The sequence below is a fragment of the Dromiciops gliroides genome, chromosome 3 (assembly GCF_019393635.1).
Source record: "Dromiciops gliroides isolate mDroGli1 chromosome 3, mDroGli1.pri, whole genome shotgun sequence".
NCBI lineage: Eukaryota > Metazoa > Chordata > Mammalia > Microbiotheria > Microbiotheriidae > Dromiciops > Dromiciops gliroides.
Window position 1 is genome coordinate 593,689,548 of NC_057863.1, and position 25,315 is coordinate 593,714,862.

The 25,315-nt window shown below is 39.9% G+C and overlaps 1 protein-coding gene across 18 annotated transcripts in view; it reads left to right on the forward strand.

The window, feature by feature from the left end:
• The window catches only part of LOC122751408 (microtubule-actin cross-linking factor 1-like), a 287,171-nt gene that overhangs the window by 24,913 nt on the left and 236,943 nt on the right, over nt 1-25,315 (forward strand). For all 18 annotated transcript variants that reach the window (XM_043998438.1, XM_043998450.1, XM_043998446.1 and 15 more), the window contains exons 3-5: nt 12,557-12,646; nt 17,198-17,275; nt 24,667-24,759. In XM_043998438.1, coding sequence (XP_043854373.1) covers nt 12,557-12,646; nt 17,198-17,275; nt 24,667-24,759 — 261 coding nt within the window. The remainder of the gene's footprint in view (nt 1-12,556; nt 12,647-17,197; nt 17,276-24,666; nt 24,760-25,315) is intronic.

Here is a 25,315-nt window from a genome sequence, read left to right on the forward strand (position 1 = left end):
TGAGTTCACTTCCAGCCTGACACTTCCTAACTGTGTGACCCTGGATAAGTCACTTCCCTGTTCACCCCAGTTTCCTCATCTGTAAAATTTAGCTGGAGAAGGAAATGGCAAATCACTCCAGTATCTTTGTCAAGAACCTCCCCCCCCCCCCCAAACAAAAGAAAACCCCAAATGGGTCATGAAGAGTCAGATTGAAAAATGACTTAACAACAACAAATGAGGAAGCTAAATTAGTCAGAGATAAAGTGACTTGCCCAGGGTCACAGAGCTACTAAATGTCTGAGGCCAGAATTGAAGTCAGGTCTTATTGACTCCAGGTCAGTGCTTTATTTACTGTACTACCTACCTTCATTCTGAAACAAAATATCTCTGGGATTATTTCTTCCCTGTGGTACTGTTTCATATTAGAAATTTTATCTATTATTTAGTTTTTAAAAAATATTTAAACATCTTTTTCAATTACATTTAAAATTTTTTAACATTTAAAAAATTTCTGAGTTTGCTATTTTCCTCTTCTCTTCCTCTCCCCACTCCTTGAGAAGACAATTTGATATAGGTTATGCATGTGCAGTTACGTAAAGTATTTGCCATTTTCCATATTTTCCATATTGTAAAAGAAAATTCAGGGGCAGCTAGGTGGCGCAGTGGATAGAGCACCAGCCCTGGAGTCAGGAGTACCTGAGTTCAAATCCAGCCTCAGACACTTAACACTAACTAGCTGTGTGACCCCGGGCAAGTCACTTGACCCCAATTGCCTCACTTAAAAAAAAAAAAAAACCTCAGACCAAAAAAAACTCCCAAGAATAATAAAGAAAGTTAAAAAAAAAAATGATGCTTCAGCCTGTATTCAGACTCCATCAGTTCTTTCTTTGGAGGTAGATAGTATTTTTCATCATGAATCCTTTGTCTTGGATCATTGCTGAGAATAGCTAAGTCATTCACAGTTGTTCATCATACAATATTGCTGTTCCTGTGTACGATGTTCTCCTGGTTCTGCTTATTTCACTTCACATTTAGGTCTTTCCAGGCCTTTCTAAAAGCATCCTGTTTGTCATTTCTTTGGGGATAATAATATTCCATCACCATCCTATACCACAGCTTGTTTAGCCATTCCCCAATCGATGGGCATCCCTTTGATTTCCAATTCTTAGCCACCACAAAAAATGCTACTAGAAATGTTTTTGTACAAATAGGTCTTTTTCCCTTTTGTTGGGGTATCTTTGCGATATAAATCTCGTAACAGTATTGCTGAATCAAAGTATGCACAGTTTGATAGCACTTTGGGCATAGTTCCAAATTGCTCTCCAGAATGGTTGGTTCAGTTCACAACTCCACCAGCAGTCTATTCTTTCTTTCTTTCTTTTATTTTTTTGGTCTATTATTTCTTTTTTTCTTTCTTTTGTTTTTGGGCGGGGCAATGGGGGTTAAGTGACTTGCCCAGGGTCACACAGCTAGTAAGTGTCAAGTGTCTGAGGCTGGATTTGAACTCAGGTCCTCCTGAATTCAGCGCCAGTGTTTTATCCACTGCGCCACCTAGCTGCCCCTGGTCTTATTTCTTTTTTTTTTTTTTTTGGTGGGGCAATGAGGGTTAAGTGACTTGCCCAGGGTCACACACAGCTAGTGTCAAATGTCTGAGATCGGATTTGAACTCAGGTCCTCCTGAATCCAGGGCCGGTGCTTTATCCACTGCGCCACCTAGCTGCCCCTATTATTTCTTTTTTTTTGTTGGTTTTTTTTTTTTTTTTTTTTGTTTTTTTAGTGAGGCAATTGGGGTTAAGTGACTTGCCCAGGGTCACACAGCTAGTAAGTGTTAGGTGTCTGAGGCCGGATTTGAACTCAGGTACTCCTGACTTCAGGGCCGGTGCTCTATCCACTGCGCCACCTAGCTGCCCCCCCCCTATTATTTCTTAATGAGAATTAGGATTCAGGATTTGGAATGTACAGACCTTCACTGTCCCATATTCTTCAGTAAACCTACCTAAGTACATTGCTGCAGTAGTTTCTTGGAATTGTAGTACATCAATTTTGGAAAACAGTTACTTCTAGAGAGTAGCCGAATTACTGTGTCCAAGGCACTGGCTGCAATAAGCACTGGAGATGACAAAATCCAAATTGTTGTTCAGTCATTTCCGGTTCTCTGGGACCCCATTTGGGAGCTTTCTAGGCAAAGATACTGGAGGAGTTTGCCATTTCCTTCTCCAGCTCATTTTACAGATGAGGAAACTGAGGCAGAGTTAAGTGACTTGTCCAGGGTCACACAGCTAGTAAGTGCCAGAGTCCGGTTTTGAATTTAGGAAGAGGAGTCTTCCAGGCAAGATGCTCTGTGCACTGTGGCACCACCTAGCTGTCCTTAAGGAGCTTATGTTCTACTAGAGGATTCAGCATATGTCCACATAAGTGAAACTAAAGATATTCAAAGTAGTTTGGGGAAGGAAAGTATTAGTGATTGGGAGAATCTGGAAAGACCTAGGATTGGAGATGTGGAGCCTGAGCTGAGCCTTGAAGAGAATGAGGGTTTTTAGAAAGTAGAAGTGAGAAAGGACAACATTCCAGACATGAAGGAACCACAAGTGGCAGGCAATGTTAAGAAGTGGCATGTGGCGTGTCCTATGTGCAGAACAGCAGGTAGGCCAGTTTGGCCCGAAAATAGAATGCATGAAGGGTTAATCATGTGGAAGGATTCTGGAAAGGTAAGCTAGATTCTGATTGGGATGGGCTTAAAGATCAAACAGAAGTGAATATCTTATTTTAGAGAAACAAGCAAAGCTTTTTGAGCAGGGTTTGACCTGTACTTTATGACTAAGTTTGCCAGCTGTGGGAAGGATAGATTGAAGAGGAGAGAGACTAAAAGCAAGGGGACAAACTTGGAGCCTGTTGCAGTAGTCCAAGGGAAGCGTGACAAGGACCTGAATTCTAGCAGTGGTTATGTGTATACAAAGAGGAGGAATTGATGTGAGCAGTGGTGTAGTAATATAATTGACAATACCTCTTGATTGGATATGAAATGTGAAGGGGAATAAAGAGTCAAGAATGACTCTTTGTAGAATTAGAGAAACTAAGGAGAAAAAGTAGATTTAAGGGGAATTATAATGAATTACACTTTTGGACTTGTTAAAATAGTAATTGCTTGCATTTACATAGTGCTTTAAAGTATACAAAACGCTTTACATATATAATCTCACTTGATCCTCACAAAAACCCTGTAAGTAGCAGTTAGGTGACTCAGTGCACTGGGCCTGGAGTGAAGAGAACCTGAGTTCAAATCTTACCTCAGACACTTACTAGCTGTGTGACCCTGGGCAAGTCACTTAACCCCAATTGCCTTAAACAGTGAGGGCCATCTCCAGTCATCCTGATCTATATCTTGCCACTGGACCCAGATGGCTCTGACCTTGCACAGCCTTCCCTCAAATCCAGTTCAGTGTAAGTCATGACATCAAACCTATGTCATGGTCCTCTATGAAAACTAAGGACAAACAACAAGGAAACATTTGGAGAGGTTAGATGGCTTATCCAGTGTCACATGGTAAGTAAGTGCCTGAGGCTGGATTCAAAGTGTATATAATTAATATGATACAGGTAGAATGAAATAAGGTCAAAGGGAACAAAGGAGAAATCTGAGAAAAGAGAGAGAACTTAATCTATGGAGGTTATATAAGACTTCATAGCAGGTGGCATCAGCATGAGGCCTTGGAAGGAAGAAAGAAGAGAGAAGGACTTTGAGAGGCAGAGATGGGGTGGAGGTATCTTTTGCCGGTATGAAAGATGGTCTGAGCAAATACACAGAGATAAGAAAAGGGTGTAACCACAGGAAATGGGAAGCCATCCAGCTTTACATGAAACACATGTAGAGGAGTGTAAGATCATGTTTTACAGGTAGGTTGGAGCTACATTGTGGGGGACATTGAATGCCAGGGTTGGGCACTTAAACTTTATTCCATAGGCAATGAGGAGCCATTGAAAAGATTTTGAGTGGAGAAGTGACATCATTCTAGCAGTGGGTTAACATGGTTTTTAGGAAAGTACTGTGGCAGATGAGGTGCGAGGTGCAGGGGTGAATAGACTAGAGTTAGGAAGACCAGTTAAAAGACTGGTTATTGCAATAGATAGACAGAGATGAGCCAGAACTAGAGTGGCCACAGTGGCAGGAGAGGCAGCAACTTGTATGTCACACAGTGGACAGAGTTATCTTTAATGAGTTCTATAATTGTCAGTCTTAATGAATTTTCACAGAACCATTCTAGGTGGTGACACTGTATTGAGTTCCTAAAAGTCTTAGAGTTCTAACCCACAGTTCATCCTTTCTTGCGCAGACCCTAAACACACTCCTACTTTCCCTTGTACCCCACTCTTCCCAGTGAGACTCTTTTCTGGGATTTAGAGCGCATCTAAGTTAATCTTGGAATCTGAGCACATGGGCATCTGGCTTTTTCTTTTTTCCTTGCAGAAAAACTGGCCAAAGAATTAAGAAATTTAGATAATCATCCCAGTATTTCAATGGGAAAAAAGCAGTGCAGCATTGTGGAAAGAGTTCTGGACTAGGAAAAGAGAAAACCTAAATTCAACCCTTTGCTACTTAGTAGATGTATGCTCACTAAAAAGTCATTTAACTCCCAAAGTTTCAGTTTCCACTTCTGTAAACTAGGGAAAGTAATACTTACACTATCTACTTACCTTGCAATATTTTTATGAAGAAAATGCTTTGGAAACTGGAAAGCATGATAAAAATGAGAGCTATTATTAAAGTACCATTTTGTCATCTTGTTAGCATATAGTCAGTCTGAGGATTAGACTAGCTTTTCACCCCCAAATGGTGAAATTCTTTTACTATTTGGGTATCTAATGGATCTTAAAATCTCTTTAAAACAACAGTGGCAATAACAACAACACTCTTATTCCCCCTCTGCCTTCACATTTGTTGTTGAGTGGAGCCAAATGTTCATTCACTTTTTCTTGCCTTTCCCTCGGGGCCTTTTGCCTTAAATCCCCAGAATTGAATTTTATGTAGATTGAACTATTTTAGCTGAGGCCCTGACCCCTCTTAAGAGTTACCTTCTCTTTTTAACGTTCCTAATAGAAACTTTTTTAGAATAACTTGACACTAGCTGTGTGACCCTGGGCAAGTCACTTAATCCTCATTCCCCCCCAAAGAAAAGAATAACTCTCCTACATAGATTTAAGAAAGCCACATGGCAAGGTTTCCATTTATCTTTATAAGACCCAAACCTAGTTTCAAACCTAGTTTAAAATTCCAGCCTTTGTAGCCCTTGGGCAAGTTGCCTCACCTTTCTGTTTCTTCACCTATTTTTTTGGGGGGGGGGGGACTATGGGGGTTAAGTGACTTGCCCAGGGTCACACAGCTAGTACATGTCTAGTGTCTGAGGCCGGATTTGAACTCAGGTACTTCTGAATCCAGGGCCGGTGCTTTATCCACTGAGCCACCTAGCTGCCCCTGTTTCTTCACCTATTAAATGGGGATAGATAATCTCTTAAATCCTCCTGGGTTCACCTCCCATGTGGTGAAACTGAATCACAGGAAGACAGAAGGTTTGACCCCAGCCTTGGCTTAAACTAAAACTTAGTTAAATTCATGTTTCTTGATCAGGGCTGGAGGTAGATTCCATAAAGCAGATGATATGGATATAGTAACTTGTCATTGGTCCCATACTCTAATTTTTTCTGACTTCAGAGAACTTGCCACAGCTTTTACTCCTTTTCAAGAAGACAGCACCACCTGTGAGCCACATCGAGTTATCAGAGTAGGGGATCAGAAGAGATTTAATTTGTATTGGGGTTAAAACCTGCCTCCTTAAAACTCACATGTTGGGGCAAATAGGTGGCACAGTGGATAAAGCACCGGCCCTGGATTCAGGAGGACCTGAGTTCAAATACGGCCTCAGACACTTGACACTTACTAGCTGTGTGACCCTGATCAAGACACTTAACCCCCATTGCCCAACTCACATGTTAACCCTTGTCATCTTGATTTATATTGACCAAATCTGCTCTGTCTTCCAAACAGGAGGCAAAGAAGGCAATGATTCTTTTTTATATATTTAAATTTTTTTATTAACATCTTTTATTTATATATATTTATATATTTATATATATTTATATATTTCTAAATATATCTTTCCCCCTTCTCCTCCCAGGAAGGCAGAAGATGGTGAGTGATTCTTTCCTCTCTGAATAATCTCTTATTCAGGCCAAGCATTCCCAGTTTCCCCTAACTGTTCCTTATAGGACCTCATTTCCAGATTTCTCAGCATTCTGGTTCTAATACCTTTGGACACTTTCTAGTTTGTCATTGACTTTTTTAAAGTGTGATGTCCAAGACTAGACAGACTTTAGTAGCAACACCCCAGTGTTAATTCATGTGAAACTTGCGCTCACTTAAAACCACTAAGTACATTACAGTTAAGCCAGTTCTTATACTTAAATCATTGATATCTGAATCCAAATATGTGGCTTTTCCTTAATCCCCAATAAATTCTGATGTGTTGTTTTATTAGGGAGGCAGTATAAGTAGGAGTTTAAGTATCTGACTTGGACTCAGGAAGATCTGGGTTCAAATCCTGTCTCTGACGCAGTTATGTAACCACGGGCAAATCAAGTAACCTCTCAGAGCCCCAAGAAAGTCCTCAAAAACTGTTAGTTACAGATGAGTGCCCACATCTTCATGAGTGAAGGTAATTTCCATATGAAGTGTTCTCTACATTGAAATCACAGAATTCTGGAAATGGAAAGGTATCTCAGTAGCAAATTAGTCAACAAACACTTATTAAAGACTTATTTTGTGGCTGGGACTGTGCTAATTCCTGAAGATACAAAGAAAGATAAAAAACAGTCTCTGCCCCCAAGGAGTCTACATAGTAATGGGGGAGGCAGCCAGTGAATAGCTTCTTACTAGATAGATGCAGAGAAGGAAGGTAGAGGCTGAGTCTAAAGTACCTCTACGCACAGAAGTGATTCCATTCTATTCCAACTTCTCCATCAAAATGCTACCTCTCTCATCCCCCTCTCTGAGCTTCAGTTTCTTTTACAAACATGTCCATGTTTCCTCCGTCCTTAAAAGAAATCCTCACTTGTTATTACCATCCCTAGTAGCTATCATCCTTATCTCTCTTCTCCTTCAAGGCTAACCTTCTTGAGAAAGCCATCTACAATTGGTACCTTCACTTCCTGTCCTCACTCTCTTCTAAACCCTCTGCGGTTTGGCTTCTAACCTTATCATTCAAATGAAACCACTCTCTCCAAAGTTACAGATATCCCTTCATTGTAACACCTGATGGCCTTTTCTCAATTCTCATTCTTCCTGACCTCTGCAGTTCCTTGATACTGTCAGTAGTACTCTCTTGGATACTCTGTCTCCTCTAGCTTTTCATGACACTATTCTCTACTGGTTTACCCTTCTACTGATTTGAATGCTCCTTTTCACTTTCCTTTGTTAGACTTCCTTCAGGTCATACCCACTAATTGCAGGAGTTCCCTAAGGGTCAGTCCTGGGCCCTCTTCTCATATTCATTTATACTACTTAGTTTGGTAATCTCATCACCTTCCATGGGTTCCCATCTATTTATCTAGCTCCAAATGCTCTTCTGAGTTCCAGCCTCAAGCATCAGCTGCCTTTAAGATATTTCAGACTAGAGGTCCTATAGATCAGTGGAGTCAAACTCAAATAGAAGTGTCTGCAGGTCACATATTGACTTAGAAAACTACAAATTAACATTATCTTTCTAGCGTTGTGTTTTCATTAATTTTGTTCAACATTTCCCAGTTATATTATAATCTGATTAGGCTTTTCAGCTGGGTTTGAGCTCTTTCCTGTGGATAACTCAAACTGAACAAGTCCAAAACATAACTCATTGTCTTTTCTCTGAAGTCCTCTCCTCTTTCCACCTTATGTATAACTGTCAGTCGTGTGCACTTCAGATCTCATTGTCATCCTTCCCTTCTTACTCTCCTCACCCCACATATCCAATCTTTGCCAAGTTTTTCTACCTTCACAACATTTCTCATATGCATCCCTTTCTGTCTACTCACACATCTTCCTGTTGGTCCATATTGAAAACATTCTACTTTCTACTTAAAATATGCTCAGAATTGAACATAATGTTCTGGATGTGGTCTGACTAGGTTAAAGTACTATGGGACTTATTTGACAGTATACTTATTATGATAGCCTCAGATTTCATTCACTTTTTCAGCAGCTACATCCCTTTATTGTTTCCATGAAACAGAGTAGTGTAGAGAGATGAGAACTTCATTAGGAGACAGTTAATCTCAGTTCTAATCTTTGTTTGGACAAGTCACTTAATTTCTCTAGTCTTAAGTTCCTTATTATATTGTCAAATCGACTGTCTAACAACATAAGAATATATTATCAAATGAGAGAATATTTGTAAAGCACCTAGCACAGTGCCTGGCATATAGTACACACTATTGAAATGCTTATTCCCTTCCCTTTTCGCCTTATATCTAAAATGAGGCATTGCACAAAATGAACTCTATAAGACCCCTTCTAAATTCTGCAATTCTATGATAAACTTTGGTTCTTTTAAAACCCTCCTAGCTCTTTTTTACACTAACTGTTGCCAAGCTTAAGTCTTTCCCATATAATACTTGTCATCATCATCATCATAACCCTAAATGTAAGACTTTGCAGTCTCCCCATTAAATTTCATCTGGTTGGTTTTGTACCAATGTCTGAGCCTGCTGTGGTTGTTCTGATCTTGTATTCTGATTTATTGTCATAGACAGTTTAAGGTGAAATAGAAACTTTAGTCTTTTCAGAACACTATAAAGAATACATATATTGTGAGTTTCTTCCCTATGCCATGAACTAATATTTATTTAATAATAAAATTCATTGTCCTTTGGTTAGTTGAGCAAAAATTCATCAGATTTACAAAGTGGAATGCCACCAAATTGTCAACGGAGTAGCAACAGTGACCAGGATGCATGGTCTGTGCAGCGTTAATGTGTGTTCATAAAGTTAAGCCTGGAAAGCATTTTGAGCTCCACAGGAGAAAAACAATTTAAAGACCAACATTGAAATGTAAATATACATTACATTTTAGAAGGTCACTGGTCAAGAGAATTAAATCGATCAGAACAGGTATATTTTTATGTTATCACAAGTGACATTAAAGTGATAACTTTTCCTTTGGGGCCCAGAGGTGCTACCTTGACTAAATACTTTGGACCACCTGCAGTGCCCATCCTGAAGGCTTACACTATGGTCTAAACCAGGGCTTCTCCTGTTTCACATAGGCCAACTGAAAAATGCTTTGCTTACTTCCCTCTAAGAGCCCCGAACTGTCTGGAGACTATTTCTAGTGAATCTAGCCCTTAGTTTACTTATCTCTAATGAAAGGGAGTTAACTAGATGGTCTTTCAAGTCCCTGCCACTCCTAACATTCTGAGACTGATTATAGCTTGGTCTGTGGTCTAAACCTTCCATTCCAACTCTGTGTCATCTGCACATCTGATAAGCTAATGGAGCCAAGGATGGAGCCTTGCAGCAACCCTTGCAGATTAACCCCTAGGTTAATCAGCATTAACTATCATTTTTTGGTAATACATTTGTTTAAGTACTTGATAGTAGTATTGTTCAGCTGATATGTCAGTCACCATCTTATTCATAAGGATATCTTGAGAGACTTTGTCGAGGGCTTGGCGAAGCCAATATAACAGTAAATCAGTGCCATTTCCCTGATATACCCATGTAGTAATCTATCAGAAAAAGAAATGAGGCTAGTTTGACCTCAGTGATGTATTCTTAGTGAAACCATGCTGACTCCTAATGATCATGGCATTCTCTTTTAATTACTCACAAACTATTCTAGATTTCCCTGAGGTAGAGGGCAGTGCTGTTGTTCAGTTGTTTCTGACTTTTCATGACCCCATTTGGAGTTTTCCTGGCAAAGCTACTGGGGTGATTTGCCATTTCCTTCTCCTGGTCATTTTACAGAAGAGGAAACTGAGGTAAAAAGGGTTAAGTGACTTGCCCAGGATCACACAGGTAGTATCTGAGGTCAGATTTGAACTCAGGAAGATGAGTCTGATACTTTTCTGACTCTCAGCCCACCTCTCTATCCACTGCACCACCTAGGGGAATAGGTCATGGGAATTGAATAAATTAAGGAACCTTGTGTTTAGGGCAGTTGAGTATTTATCATTATGTATATTGAACCCCTCCAGTAAGAGAGTAGGAATTAGGGAGGAGAGACTGCAAGCTAGGCATTGAACTCATTAAGGAAGGAAGGAGAATTCTGTTCTTTGGTTTGTTAGACAGTAGTCACTAGGATACTTATTGGTTGGTAAATTTGGATAGTACAGACCTCAAAGGAGCAGTAGCTGTTCATTGAAAATGGTGGTGGGAGAATCTAGAAGGGGCAATGGGAAAGCAAGCAGGATTCCTGGCTCTTCCTAAAGGCGGTTGGTGGTGCCATAGATAGAGTGCTGGACTTGGAGTCAGGAAGATGAGTTCAAATCCAACTTCAGACATATGTATGCTATAGAAGTTACACAAAATAGAAATTTAAAAGGATGAGCTAAAGATGAAATAATATTTAATCCTAGATCAGCAGAGAGCTTCTGGAGTTTACTGAGTAAGGTTCTGACATACTTGTATTTGAAATTCAGGAAAAGTACTTTGGCTGCTATGTTGTTGATGAATTGGAGTAGGGAAAGACTTGAAATATGGAGACCAATTAGGAGACTGTTGCAGTAGTTCAGGTGAAAGGTGATGAGGGCCTGAACTAGAATGGTGGCTGTGTGAATAGAGAAAAGGGGACAGAGACAAGATATGTAGAGCTACAGAAGGAAAGGTGAGGTGAGGAGGCTCTCACCATTTACTGCCTTAGAGAGTCCACCCTTTGAGGGATACCCAGCAGCTGGGTGACACAGTGGATAGAGCACTGGTCCTGAAGTCGAGAGGACCTGAGTTCAAATCTTACTTCAGACACTTACTAGCTGTGTAACCTTGGGCAAGTCACTTGACCACAATTGCCTTAAACATCCAGGGCCATCTCCAGTTGTCCTGATCTATATCTTGCCAGTGGACCCAGCTGGCTCTAGAGGAGAGAGTGAGGTTGATGACCTTGTACAGCCCTCCCTCCCTTAAATCCAGTTTAGTGCAAGTCATGACATCACCCCAATGTCATGGTCCTCTTTGGGAATGAAGGACAAATGACAACAAGCTATAGTCACAAAGTAACGTGGGGGACAAGAAATGGGTTTGGGCAGGGGGCAGGGTGGATAAAGAATGGCATCTGCATAGCTACTTCTCTGGGTAACAGTTGGATTATAATAGCCCTGAATGAGGGAGCTTTCCTATAGAGAGAAAGGATGAATTAAGGGAAGTATTAGGTGAAAAACAGGTTTGGTTGTGTTGGAGAAAAGCCTTGTGATTGGTTATCAAAGAGCGAGTAAAAAGTAAGTCATCTTTCCACCTGCTAAATAAACACTTACTCCTTGGTACCATGCAGGACTCCACTTTGGAGACCACTGCTTTTGGCAAACAGGAAGTTACAGTTCAATTCTTAATCTCCTGGACCAAGTAAGTCTTAAGGATGGTTTCATTATGTTTTAAAACAATTGTGTGGGGCAGCTAGGTGGCGCAGTGGATAAAGCACCGGCCCTGGATTCAGGAGTTCCTGAGTTCAAATCCGGCCTCAGACACTTGACACTTACTAGCTGTGTGACCTTGGGCAAGTCACTTAACCCCAATTGCCCTGCAAAAAATATATATATATATATATATATATATATATATATATATATATATATATATATATTTGGGGCAGCTAGGTGGCGCAGTAGATAAAGCACTGGCCCTGGATTCAGGAGTACCTGGGTTCAAATCTGGCCTCAGACACTTGACACTTACTAGCTGTGTGACCTTGGGCAAGTCAACCCCCATGGCCCCGCAAAAAAAAACCCACCACCAATTGTGGTGAATTTCCAGGTGTGCAGCTGGACTTACTGTTGTAGTTCCCAACAAGATTGGTAGTAGATATAGCTCTTTCCTCTCCCCTCAATGGAACACACACACCCCCACCCCCCATCCTCCCACCCTTAAAATGAAATCTCATTCTTCAAGGTCCAACTTTAGTGATACCTTTTCCAAAAAGCTTTCCCTACTTCTCTCAGCTAAAATTGTCCTCTCCCTCCTCAAATTGTCATAGAGCTCTTATTTGGATCTTTCCTTTGTTCATATTCTTCTCGGTATGATAGTTAATTTGAGTATATGCCATATCCTCCTTATTTAGATTTCTAAGCTTCTTTAGGGTAAGGGCTGCTTTAGTCTCCATATCTTTATCACTAGTGCCTCAGACAGGGGGCCTGGCACATTTTAGGTAATTAATAAATGTTACTGAATTTAATATCATGTACCCCAGCCTGTATAAACTCTGAATTCAAAGCTTTTTATCATATTAAATAGTTCCCTAGGCTATTGGTTTTGTATATTGTTTACTGTGAACCAGGGATAATTGGACTGATGATAAATTTGTTCCAGGTTAAATAGTATTTATTTTACTCTCATCCTCAGGTCCGCAAGCACATTAATGATCTCTACGAAGATCTTCGAGATGGCCATAACCTGATATCTCTTTTGGAGGTTCTCTCCGGGATCAAATTGGTGAGCTCCTTCATTCTTGTCATGAAGTAGTGGGGTCCTTGTGCTTCTGGTTTCCTTCTTTTCCTTCATAAGATACAGTGTTCCTATTAGAGTAGAAGGCATTGGTGATCCTTCTTTTTTGACTGAAATGTATACCTAAGTAGGCAATGCTTTCATTGTGGCTTCAGTGACATTATTTCTCAATAGAAGCCAGAAGAGGATATTTATTCCCCTCTCAAAAGTTGTCTTTTCTCTTCTTATTCATATTTTGTCTATGTCCAGTTTTTCAAATTTTGGGGGGGTCATTTGGAGATATAACTTTATTGAACAAGTATGATTTTTGCTTCTTAGAAATTGTTATTCAGTCTTTTAATAGACTCATCCATCTATCCGTGATCTTTAGTCATTTCCTTAGATCAGTTGAGGACCTGCAGTTTGCCTTTAAAAGTCCTGGTGTGCCCCTTGACCCACTCCCACCCATGTCTGACCACCGCACATTTACCCTCTTGTGGCCGAGTGAGTTGTTACTTCAGGAAGATGGCCATCCCTGCTTTCAGTACAATTAAAGCAACTTCCTTTGGCCAGCTACCCCCATCCTAGTGTGTGGGAGAGCCCTTTCCTTCTGTAGTACAATACAGTGTGAGCCTTCCATTCCTGTCAGCCTGCAGCTTTTGCCCATGTCAATTTGAAAATGGGTAAGCCAATAGTTTATAGGCACATTATCCTGTGAGTTGTTGATCTCACGAGATCCATATTTTGTTCCTGGCATTTTAGGCAACACATTTTTCATTGTGAGAAACTTAAGATTGCATTCACAAAATATTAATTCCTTATTAAATAATATTTTAACCTTTAGGGAGATAGGGGAAAATAAGATTTTGTAGATCTTGCCCAAGTCTTCATTATATTCTTATTCCAGTGTCCCATCATGCCATAGAAATGATCCTGGGCTCTTGGATCCTGGACTATTCAGGTGCATCACAAGTTCTACTAAGTTTGAAAGACTTTGAGTCTGATATTGGCAACAGCTTCTGTTTGCTTTCCAATTTCATTAAGTATGGAAAAGGCTCATTACTGGGAAGCTGATTCTTTGGCCATGGGTTCCCAAGAAATACTCAAAATCTTAGTCAGCTGGCTCCATTGACTTGTGTATATCCTTTAAATTCATCTGGATTTAAAGCATTAGAAAAATTTGACCTGTGTTTCTTAGAAAAATTCAGCTGCCTGGGACTGGTTGCCTTTGACATTCCTCTTCTTTTGGTTTCACACCTATGTGCCTTCTAGCAGGGATGATTTTAAACTCCTCTCAAGGCTTTCCATAATCTTATAAACATGGCTAACATATGAAGCTCTGGTTTTTCCTGTTCTCTTGTTTGTGGTCTTATAAAGTTGTATGCCCTATCACAATTTTACTGCCACTTTGTAATTCACTTTTCAGTTCTTACTTAAGAATGATTGGACATCTTGGTTAGTGTATTTGATAAGTATGTTTTTATGTTGAAATTTATCTTATTTATAATAATCTCTCTGGTTGTATTACTTCCTATATGGTAGAACTCCTACCACATTAAGTTCAAGTCCTAATGAGATCATTTTTTTTTCAGTTTGTCTCCATAAGAGAAGCTTCTTCATATTGTCCCAGACATTTATAGAACCATCACGATGTTTGTGGAAAGTTGACATCTCCTATCCACCTCCACCTTACTCCCTCCATTTCCTTCTTTAGCTAAAATTCGTGAGTGGTCATCCAGCACTTGAGATGGCTCATTATTAGTGTAATTATTTGCTCTGGTCTTGAGAGTTCTCTTATTTTCATTGGGAGGTAGGGTATTTTCCTGTTGTTTTCTTTTCCTCTCATTTGTATTACATTCATTCTCTTTTTCATTTTGTGTTGTATAGCTGAAGAGGATGAGTGACCAGCAAAACGAGATGTGTTTCACTCTTAGTCATGAGTTTTCTCTTGTCTTCTTTGGGAGGGGGACATTTTCACATTAACTTTTACCCCTCTTCATCTATGGTGCATTCATTCTCTTTTTGATTTTGTGTTGTGGATTTCCTGTTGCTCTGTTGTGTCTGTGGCCTTCCTGTTGACCAAAGGAGCCAGCAGGGTTGAAGACCCTCCGCCTGGTGAGCATGCCCTCCTGGCGTCGAGCAAGCAGTGAAGAGCAGGAGGAGGAAGATGATGATGATGTAGTAGGTCTTGGACCCTTGGGGTCATGAATATCCCAGCTGACACTGCAGGGGCCATAAGATGGTCTAACTCTCTCTGGTTATCCAGAAGCTCAGTTAATTATTGCCTCCCTCACTAGTGGCGGAGTTTGCCTCCAAGAGAATAGTTAAAATTAATCGTGCCTCCTGCCACACTTTTAAATGATTTTGGATTAACTGAGGAGGCAAGAGATTCTAGTGGGACCTAGAGACTTGGAACTAGTCAATAGCCAAGGAAGTCCTGGGTTGTTGTTTTTTTGTTGTTGTTTTGTTTTTTCTGGAGAAGAGGTCTCTAGGTGGCCTGCAGTGTGAGAATGTGGAACATTTGAGTCATAGCATGTCAGTCTACTGCTTATAACTCCAACCCTCCCAAAGACTAACTAAAACACCTCCTGAACTCTCACTCTTATAGACAAGAGGGGAAAAGAAACCCCTCCTCTTGTCATTGCCAAAGGCAATTGTTTGCCAACCACTCACTGCATGGAGTTGCTTAGCTTTGGACAATACTGACTGTAGCCTTGCTGATAGACAAAAAAGACTTAACCTTGCATGTTATTAAGGTGGTTATGGGTAAGGAATTTGTGGAGGAGGTTTATGGCATAAGTATAGAGTTTGTTGGGAGCCTTCTTTCCTCTCAAACTCTGCTCAACTGAGAATATACCTCCTTCTGGAAATAGGGACCAAGCAACATCTCTCTAGTAGCCCAGGGCTACTAGAACTCTGTCTACCAGAACTCAATTTTTCTACGGTTTGATATTCATTCCTGTGTTCCAGAATTGCTATTTCAGAGACTGTTGTTACCAGAGTCATATCCAAACTCCCCAACTAAGGTGAAAAGAGAGAAGTTTCTACTGGAAAAATCCCATATTCCTTTTCCTAACCCAAAAGACACCCTTTTGACAAGGAAAAGTTTGGGACCCTTTCAGAGTGCCCCAGGCTCTCTGCTGCTCAGAGGGCCTTGTAGAAGGAGAGGATTATCTGTTTCCTCTTATCCCCACCCCCATTCTTCCTACATTATCTCCCTTTCCAATTGGTTAAGCCTAACTGGATCTGGCTTCTCTGACCAGGTGCCCTGAAGCAGATGCACCCAGTCTCCTTGAGGTTATTGTTTAGTATCAAACTGGCACATATGGGCTAATTAGATACAGTTTAACAGGAGGAGATTCATTGGGCCAGTATTGGTAGAATAAAAGCAGCTTGAGATTTGTTCCTGACTTGGGTAAAAGAGTGTGAATACAAAAAATGTTAGAATGAAACAGTTCCGTGCATACTCATCAGAAAAGAAGATTTGATTCAATTTTAATTGAATATTAATGAACCTTAGGATAGATTAGATAATATAATAATAGCAGCTAGCATTTACATAGTGCTTTAAGGTTTACAAAGCATTTTTATAAATATTATCTCATTTTATTCTAACAACCCTAGGAGGAAGGTGCTATTATTATCCCCATTTTACAGATGAGGAAACTGAGGCAGACAGAAGTTAAGTGACTTGCCCAGGGTCACACAGCTAGTAAGTGTCTGAGGTCAGAATTTAACTCAAGTCTTCCCGAGTCCAGGTCTATCCATTGTGCCACCTAGCATAGTTAGAGAAGTAAGTTTCTGCTGTGGTGGTGATCAATCTCTTCTCTATGACCCTTTTGGTTCCACAATGTCCAGGTATGTGGTCCTGGCCTAAAATTCTTAGGTATTATGTATAACAGCTGAAAGTTATGTCAGAAATGTGCCTCAGATTTTTTTTTTCCATTAAATATTTCACAAAGTGACAAGAAGCTGGCTTTCTTACCTTTGCCACTTTTGTAGCTATAAAAGATTGATTATCACACTCTCCCTAAGTTCTTCCTCTTCTCCTAAGCACTTTTGCTTGGCCTTCTAGAGTATGTTGTATACAGTCCCCATCTGTCAGAGTCTATCATTTCCTAGAAAATGAGGCATTTTAGTACAATTTGTTGTGTGCCACAAGATGTTCCCACCCTTCTCTTAACATAGATTTTAAAAAATCTTTGATTTAAGGAGATTTCCTGTTGTAAACGATGGAAAATGATAATCCAGAGTCATAGTTTGCCAAACTCGGGCACATAAAACAACTAGCAGAGGCTGATACACAGAATTAACACCAGTGATGACAGTGTGTTGTGTTTGTGGTGTGCATGGCAATAACCTACGCATTATTTGGTGGGAATAGAGCCGGGATTCAGGCTGTTTAGATCTTTTCTTCCAGGAGTTTATATTCAGAAGCAAAAGGCTCAGCAAGGAGCCATTCTTTTACATTCTAGCTTCTAAATTTTTGAAATGATGGGTAAAAGGACCTAATTTAGAACAACAGGCAGGATTAAAAGTTCTTCTCTTTTCTGATTGCAGCCCCGAGAGAAGGGCAGGATGCGTTTCCACAGACTGCAGAATGTACAGATTGCTCTGGACTTCCTGAAGCAGCGGCAGGTAAGATTGCTTCCTCCTTGCCTAGTATATCCCAAGATAGTCATGTCTCTTTTTGAGTATCACGTCTAGTGTCAGGGCATTCACATTTATTTATTTAGAATTTTTCCCTACTTTACATGTAAAAACAAATTGTAACATTGATTTTTAAAACTTTGTGTTCCAAATTCTCATCCTTTCTCCCTATTCCCCGCCTTAAGAACTTAAGCTATTGAATATAAGTTATACATGTGCAGTCATACAAAACATAGACAAAAATACTTTAGAAAAAGGAACTAACAACAACAACAACAACAACAACAAAATATACTTCCATCTGTATTCAGGTTCCATCAGTTCTTTCTCTGTAAATGGAGTGCATTTTTAAGTCCTTCTGAATTGTCTTGGATCATTGCATTGCTGAAAATAACTGTCATTCACAGCAGATCATCTTACAATATTGCTGTTATTTTGTATACAGCACATTATTTATTTATTTAGGATTTTTCCAGGGCATTCACCTTTAGAAAGGATTTAGAGAAATTGGAGAAGGTTCAGATCCAGAGAAGAGGGACAAAGGTATTAAACAGGGACTAAAGGGGTCAAAAATGGGCCCTTATAGGAAAGATTTGTGGGATTGGCATGACTAGACTACAGACAAGAATGTCAATGGATGATTCCGTGACTGTCTTCAAGTGTCTGTAGAACTAGGACGACTCTTGGTCTCTCAGGGCCATAACTTTCTCATCTGTAAAATGAAGGGGGCTTGATTAATTGATTTCTTAGGTTTCCTTTAGCTATATCTTCAATGCTCTGATCTGAAAGGTTTTTAGGGCTGGGGGAGGGGAACGGAGTGGGTATCTGGATAGAAGGCAGAAGGTATATTCTTTTTTTTTTTTTTTCAGAAGGTATATTCTTGACCAGTTGTGCTTAATGTCTATGTAATACCAAACAAGAGGAAATGGATCTAAACTCCTTAGTCTGGTATTCAAGACTCTCCATGATTTAGCCCCTATCCCCTTTACAGCTTTATCTCTTATTGCTCCCCAACACAAACTTTCTGCTCCAGCCAGTTTAATAGATTTATTAGACCCTATAGATTCCTTACTATTTCCTACTTTTCTGCCCTTTTTGTACCTCCCACGATTCATAACACAGCATCCTTTGGATAATAGATGCTATATTATTCTGTAATAGGTCTTTAATCTGTTTTTTTGGTTTATTGATTAAGTGATAATAAGTTAGATTTATTAAAGAAAAGAGATGGCATAGTAAAAGCTTAGCAGAAAGAGCATAGCCTCCAAAATTGAGACCCAGTTTTAGTACTGACTGCTACTAACTGGGTGGTTTGGGCAAAATACCTGAATCTTGGTTTCCTTATCTTTAAAATGAGGAGATTAGATTAGATAGATGACTTCTAAGGTTACTTCTAGGTCTTAAATAGATCTAGAATTCTATGAAAATGTTAAAAAAAAACCAAACCACACAACAATGAGCTACTGAGTTGTAGAGAGCCGATCCATAGAAGATGGGGACTAAATTTATTATTTCATTTATATGGGAAACTCTATCTACTGATATGTGCTCATACCTTCTCTTGCAAATTAGGATTTTAGAAAGGTGCCAAGTTCACTGCCTGTTTAAGTGATTTGCTCAGGGTCACGCAGCCAGTATAGATTAGAGATGAGATTTGAACTTGGGTCTGTCTTCCCCTTTCCAGTGCCAGCTCTTTATTATTCCTGGCTGCTTTAGAAATCAATCCTGGATCCTACAATGAGATTGTGGCAAGGGACTAAGCCAAATGATCTCTTGAAATGTACTCCAGTTGTAGAATCTTGTAGGCTTGATGCAAAATCCTAGAAGTCTCCTAAAAATGTTTGAAAATGGAGATGACTGATACAGAAAGCCCTTATCAGATTGGCTTTCAAAACATAAGTGTACTAAGGAGGCTACAACTATCTTTTATGGGTGTTCTATTGATTTCCCATTCCTGTCATGTATCCCCATATGTAGGGTATTCTACTGGATGCAGAAATTGAGAATTAGCTATTATTATTATTATTAGCTATAATAATATAATATTCCAGCTTTTTGTAGTGCTTAAAGGTATAACACATGATTGCACAATAACCTTCTGCAGTGGTTGATCAAAGTATTATTGTTACTATTTTACAGTGAAAGAACTCAGGCTAGGAGTGACATAATGATTTGCCCAACTAGTGTGTGAGCTTGAATTGGAACCCGCGTCCTCTGCCTTGAAGTCCAGTACTCCTTCTCTTGAACTGGGTTGGTTGTTTAGTGTCAGAGTTATTTCTGTTACTGGAATGTCTTCATTCTCTCAAGAATTCCAGCTTATGCTTAATTGGGAAACTGATAGTACTATTAATTGTAGAGATATCCAGTGGGGACTTCTGGTAGAGAAGGAGTTTTTAGGGTAAAGATACATAATGGGTTCACTTGAATTTTATTTGAAAGGGATGATGATGTACAAATATCTCTTTCTAATCTGGCCTTGTAATCAGTCATTAGACTGATTATTAGACCTGGAGTCAGGCCGACCAGCTGTGTAACTATGAGCAAATCATTTAACTTCTCTGATCTTTAGTTTTCTTATCTGTAGAAAGGGATAATAATAATTGTAACATCCATTTCATAGGGTTGCTGTAAAACAAAATGTGATCGTATGGTCCTTTCCTGATCCTGATCCTCTTGCCGTTGCACTATTTGACCCTGTTAATCATATCTTCCTGGATACTCTTTCTTCTTTGGTTTTCTGGGACACTGGTCTCTCTCAGTTTTCCCTCTACCTATCTTACTGCTCATTTTCAGTATACTTTGTTAGCTCTTCATCCTCGTCATACCCCATATTTGTGAGTGTTCCCCAGAGTCTGCCCTAGGCTCTCTTTTTTTTTCCCTCTATACCATCTTCTTTATCTATAAAATGGGGATATTAATAGTACCTATCTAATAGTGGTGTTGTCGGAATCAAATAAGATAATATATATAAATCACTTTATAATTCTTGGAGCACTATATAAATGCTTGCTATTATTGTCATTATCATTATTGTAGTAGAAAGTTCATTGAGGGAATAAAGACTATGACTTACATAAGGAGCTTTCTGAGTGCTGAACAAAATATGTTGCAGAGAGGCACAAGGTTAGAGATTCACAAGTCAAACTCAGAAGAGAAATTGATACTAAAAATAAATATTTGGGAATCACTTACATAAAGGGGCTAAAGCACATCTTCTAGAGAGACTCATTTCAGTTCCAGGAAAAAATTGCTCGTGACTTGCAAGACATGGTGTCAAACTCATTGAGAAAAAGAAAAAAAAGGCCTGCCTTTAAAGAGCTTACCCTTTTGGAGGGGAATAGAAAGCTACAGCTTAAGAAGAGAAATGCCCAAAAGTCTATACTGTTTTTTTTTTTTTAGTGAGGCAATTGGGGTTAAGTGACAGGGTCACACAGCTAGTAAGTGTCAAGTATCTGAGGCTGGATTTGAACTCAGGTCCTCCTGAATCCAGGGCCACTGATTTATCCACTGTGCCACCTAGCTGCCCCTGTCTATACTCTTGAACAAGGCTGATTTCTACAGGGGGAAGAGAAGGTAGGGATATTGGATGCAATCAGGAGAACAAGAACAGTATAATGTACCACTACTGCCATCATCATGAAGATCAATCAGTAAACATTTATTAAGTGTCTTCTACGTGCCAGGCACTTTGCTAGGTGCTGGTATACAAAACAAGGCAAAGGACAGTGCCTGTCCTCGTGGAGCTTACAGTCTAATGGGGGAGACAACATGCAAACAAATAGCAAGGTATATAGAGGATAAATGGAAGATAATTAACAAAAGGAAAATACAGGAATTAAGAGGGGGTAGGAAAGGCTTCTGGTTGAAAGTAGGAATTTAGCTGGGATTTAAAGGAAGCCAGGACTGTCAGTCAAAGCAGAAGCATGGGGGACAGTCAGAGAGAATGCCCAGAGCCAAGAGTTGGAGTAACTTGCTTGTGGAACTGCCTGGAGGCCAGTGTCGCTGGATCAAAAAAGTATGTATTGGGGAGTAAGGTGTAGGAAGACTGGGAAGGTATGAGGGGGCTAGGTGATGAAGGGCTTTGAATGGGAAACAGCATTTTGTATATGGTTCTGGAAGCAATAAGGAGCCCCTGGAGTTTATTGATAGGGGAATAACACGATGGACTTGCACTTCAGGAACATCGCTTGAGTTGCTGAATGGAGGATGAATTGGATTAGGACAAAACTTTTGAGTCAGGCAGACCCACCAGCAGGCTATTGCATTAGTCCAGGTGTGAGGTGATAAGGCCTTGCATGATAGTGGTGTTGTAAGGGGCTAAAATTCTAGCTAGTCTGTCTAAAATATCCAATGAGTGGTCGCCAATAAATTATAAGCTTTAGCAAGAGTTAGACTTTTAAGCATTTATTAAGGAGAATAAGAATTTGGTAAAGAGAGAGAGAAAGGCCTAGATTCATCTATCTATCAAAGGGAGAGCCCATTTCTCACTCCCTTCTCCACCCGAGTCCTGAGGAAAGAGAGCAAGAGAGCCAGCCTCGCACCCTCTTCCTCCCACAAGCAAATGTCACTTCCTGACGCCAAAGAAAAGCTGCATGGCCTTGCCCTCAGAGGCCTTCTCCTCATGGTGGAGCTTTCCCACAGTAAGTCTCCAGCAGGTGGCGTCATTCCAATCGTTACAGGTGGCAGTGTCGGAGGGGAGAAGGGCTTCTATCCAAGAAGTGTTTCAAAGGTGAAAACAACAGGCCTCAACAGCCTTGATTTGATTATCCCAATTTTACAGATTAGGAAATGGAGGAAGACAGAGGTTAAGTGACTTGCCCAGAGTAATATAGCTAGTAAATATCTGTGGCTGGATTTGAACTTGAGTCTTCTTGACTCGAGGTGTAGTGCTCCATCCACTGAGCCACATATCTGTCCCCAGAAGCCATTGGAAAAGAGAGTGAACAGTATTAACTGCTACAGTGAAATTAAATAAAGCTGAGGGCTGTGAAAATGCCATTAGATTTGTTGATAGCTAGCATTTATATAATGCTTTAAAGTTTACAAAGCTCTTTATATCTTGTTGGATCCTCACAGAAATCCTGCACAGTAAGTACCACAGGTATTATCCCTATTCTATTACTAAGGAACACTGAGGCTTAACAAGATTAAATGATTTGCCCACAGTCATAACTTGAAAGTGTTGATGGTGGAATTTGAATCTTTACTCCATATTCAGTACCTGGTAACTTGAAAATTATAAATTCCAGATTCACAAAATTGGAAATAGACCTCATATGCTCTCCAGATCAGTTCACACCTGGATGAGAATCCTTTCTACAATATCTTCAGAAAAAAAAAAATTTTTTTTTAAATCTTCATCTGACATTTCCTGGGAGACCTTGATTAAATGGGAACTCACTAGCTCACAAAACAGTCCATTCCACTTTGGGATGGTTCTAATTGTTTAGGAAGTTTCATCTTACCCTATGATGTAGTCTGTTTTTCTAAAACTTCTAACAGCTGTACCTAGTTCTTCTCTCTAGTGACAAGCAGAGCAAGTCTAATCCCTGATGTTGAAATGTGTGTATGGACTAGTCTTTAAGGAAATTGGCCATTGAAAAAAGAAATAATTAGGATTGTAGCTTGAGAGAATAGCAGTATTGGAAATTTTTTTAAGACATAAAGACCCCTTTTGAGGAGGGATAGGGTGAAAGAAGATAGATAATAGAGTAATATCATGGGGAAGGGAATAGGATGGAGGGAAACAGTTAATAATAGTAACTGTGAAAAAAGAGAAAAGGGGGGAAAATTGTACGAAAATATTTATAGCAACTCTTTGTGGTGACTAAGAATTGGAAATCAAAGGAATGTCCATCAATTGGGGATTGGCTGAACAAGCTGTGGTATATGATTGTAATGGAATATTATTGTGCTATAAGAAATGATAAGCAGGATGATTTCAGAAAAACCTGGAAAGACTCATATGAACTGATGTATAGTGAATTGAGCATAACCAAGAGGACATTGTGCACAGTGACAGCAGTATTGTTCTATGAACAATTGTGAATAACTTAACTACTCTCAGCAATACAATGATCCAAGACAATCCCAAAGGGCTAATGATGAAGCATATTATCCACCTCCAGAGAAAGAACTGATAATGATTGAACACAGACTAAAAAAAAAAAAAAGAGTACTTGTGGATTGTACATATATAACCTATTTCAGATTGGTTGCTGTCTTGTGGAGCAGGGAGGAAAGGGAAGGAGGGAGAAAAATTTGGAACTCTAAATCTTATGAAAATGAATGCTGAAAACTACCTTTACATGTAATGGAAAATAAATAAATAATAAAAGTATTCTTACCTTTTAAAAAAAAAGACCCAATAATGTTTGTTGATAGGCTTTGCAAAGGAGCCAATGGAGAGAGATATTAAAGATGTGAGGAGGCATTAATGAAAATTTTAGCACCACAGAAAATTAAAATTTGGCTTTAGAGATTATATAGTGTTGCACTCTTATTTTCCACATGTAAAACCTGAAGCCCAGAGTTATGAAATGACTTGCTTCTAGGCTATATAGTTAATGGTAGGGCCAGATCTAGAGTCCAGTCACTCATACCCAATCTGTTGCTGTCCCTGCTATATTATGTGGCCTCTCATATACCAGATTTCTTCTCATTGTTCTTTTTGCTCCCAGATGATCAATCAGGATCTCTAAGGAGGTGGGAGTGAATGGATCAAAAGCATAAGTAGAAGGGTCAGCCTCAGAAAGGAAGGTGGGGAATGGGTGAGAAAGAAAGGAAGACACAGAAATCTTAAGGCAGAGATGGGAATTCAAACTCAATGGCAGGTTTGGGGTTGGAGAAGACAGAAGGTCCACGCTAAGATTGCTATAGGTGCTGATAGTGTGTGGCTGTTGTGAACTTGCAGAGAAATAGGGGTCAAGGTGGCCTGGGCTGACTATGTCACTGGAGAATAGAGTCATTGCACTTAAGTTGAATGACAGAAATGAGGGACATGGTAAGAGTAAGGCCTCTCAAGCATGGCCTCCAGGTGGTGTCCTTTAGGAAGTATTCCTGGTTTCAGTTCAAGGAAGGAGAAAGAAAGGAGCAAAAGAAGAATAGAGGGAGGATGCAGCAGTCTTTAATCCCAAACTAGGATTGACCTTCAGTGCGTAAGTGGGGAGAGGTAATGGGGCATGGGAATGCTTTGTAGACATTGGGAGGGAGAGAGGCTGAGATGAGAAGCAGTGAAGAACCAAGAAGTTAGGGGCAGATGAAGAAAGGATAGGATGATGAAGGTAAAGGACACAGGGAGTTGGGAGCAGGCTGACCATACATGTGGTGAGAAAGTACTAAAGTCAAGGTTCTGATAGCCATTTGTGCTTCTCTTCCAGGTAAAATTGGTGAACATTCGCAATGATGACATCACAGACGGGAACCCCAAGCTGACTCTAGGCCTGATATGGACCATCATTTTGCATTTCCAGGTAGGGCTGTGGGGATAGCTCTTCCTGGGTCTAATTTTGTGCTCAGCCTGAGGAAGAAAGCAAATAACTTTGCCTTCTGGGGTCAGTTTTGAGTGGAAATTCTTTTGTTGTATTTAACAGAGAGGATCATTGGGGCTGAGGGTTGTTTGGGTGGTGGGTGTGTGTGTGTGTGTGTGTGTGTGTGTGTGTGTGTGTGTGTATTGAATTAGGGGAGGCTTTGATTTGGAAAGATTAGTAGCAATCTGGAGAAAAAAGCCACCGAAAACTAAGCTCTGAATGTCTCAACTATTTATTTGCATGATGAAATTGGGGATTTCACTGTTACTTGTGCTTTGCCTTATGATTGGCAGCCAGATTATTAGAAGTTTCTGTTTGTTCAGCTGGACTTCTTGGGACTTCTGAGAGTGTTGATTTTGGATGAGTTAGGGTAGAGCAAAGGATAATAATCTTACTTTGACATAACATTTTTTTTTGCCTCCAATGATCTTAAAGTTAATTGACTGAAGTACCTCTGCATCTGGTATACACATAAGCTCCTAAACAGAATCTTTCAAAA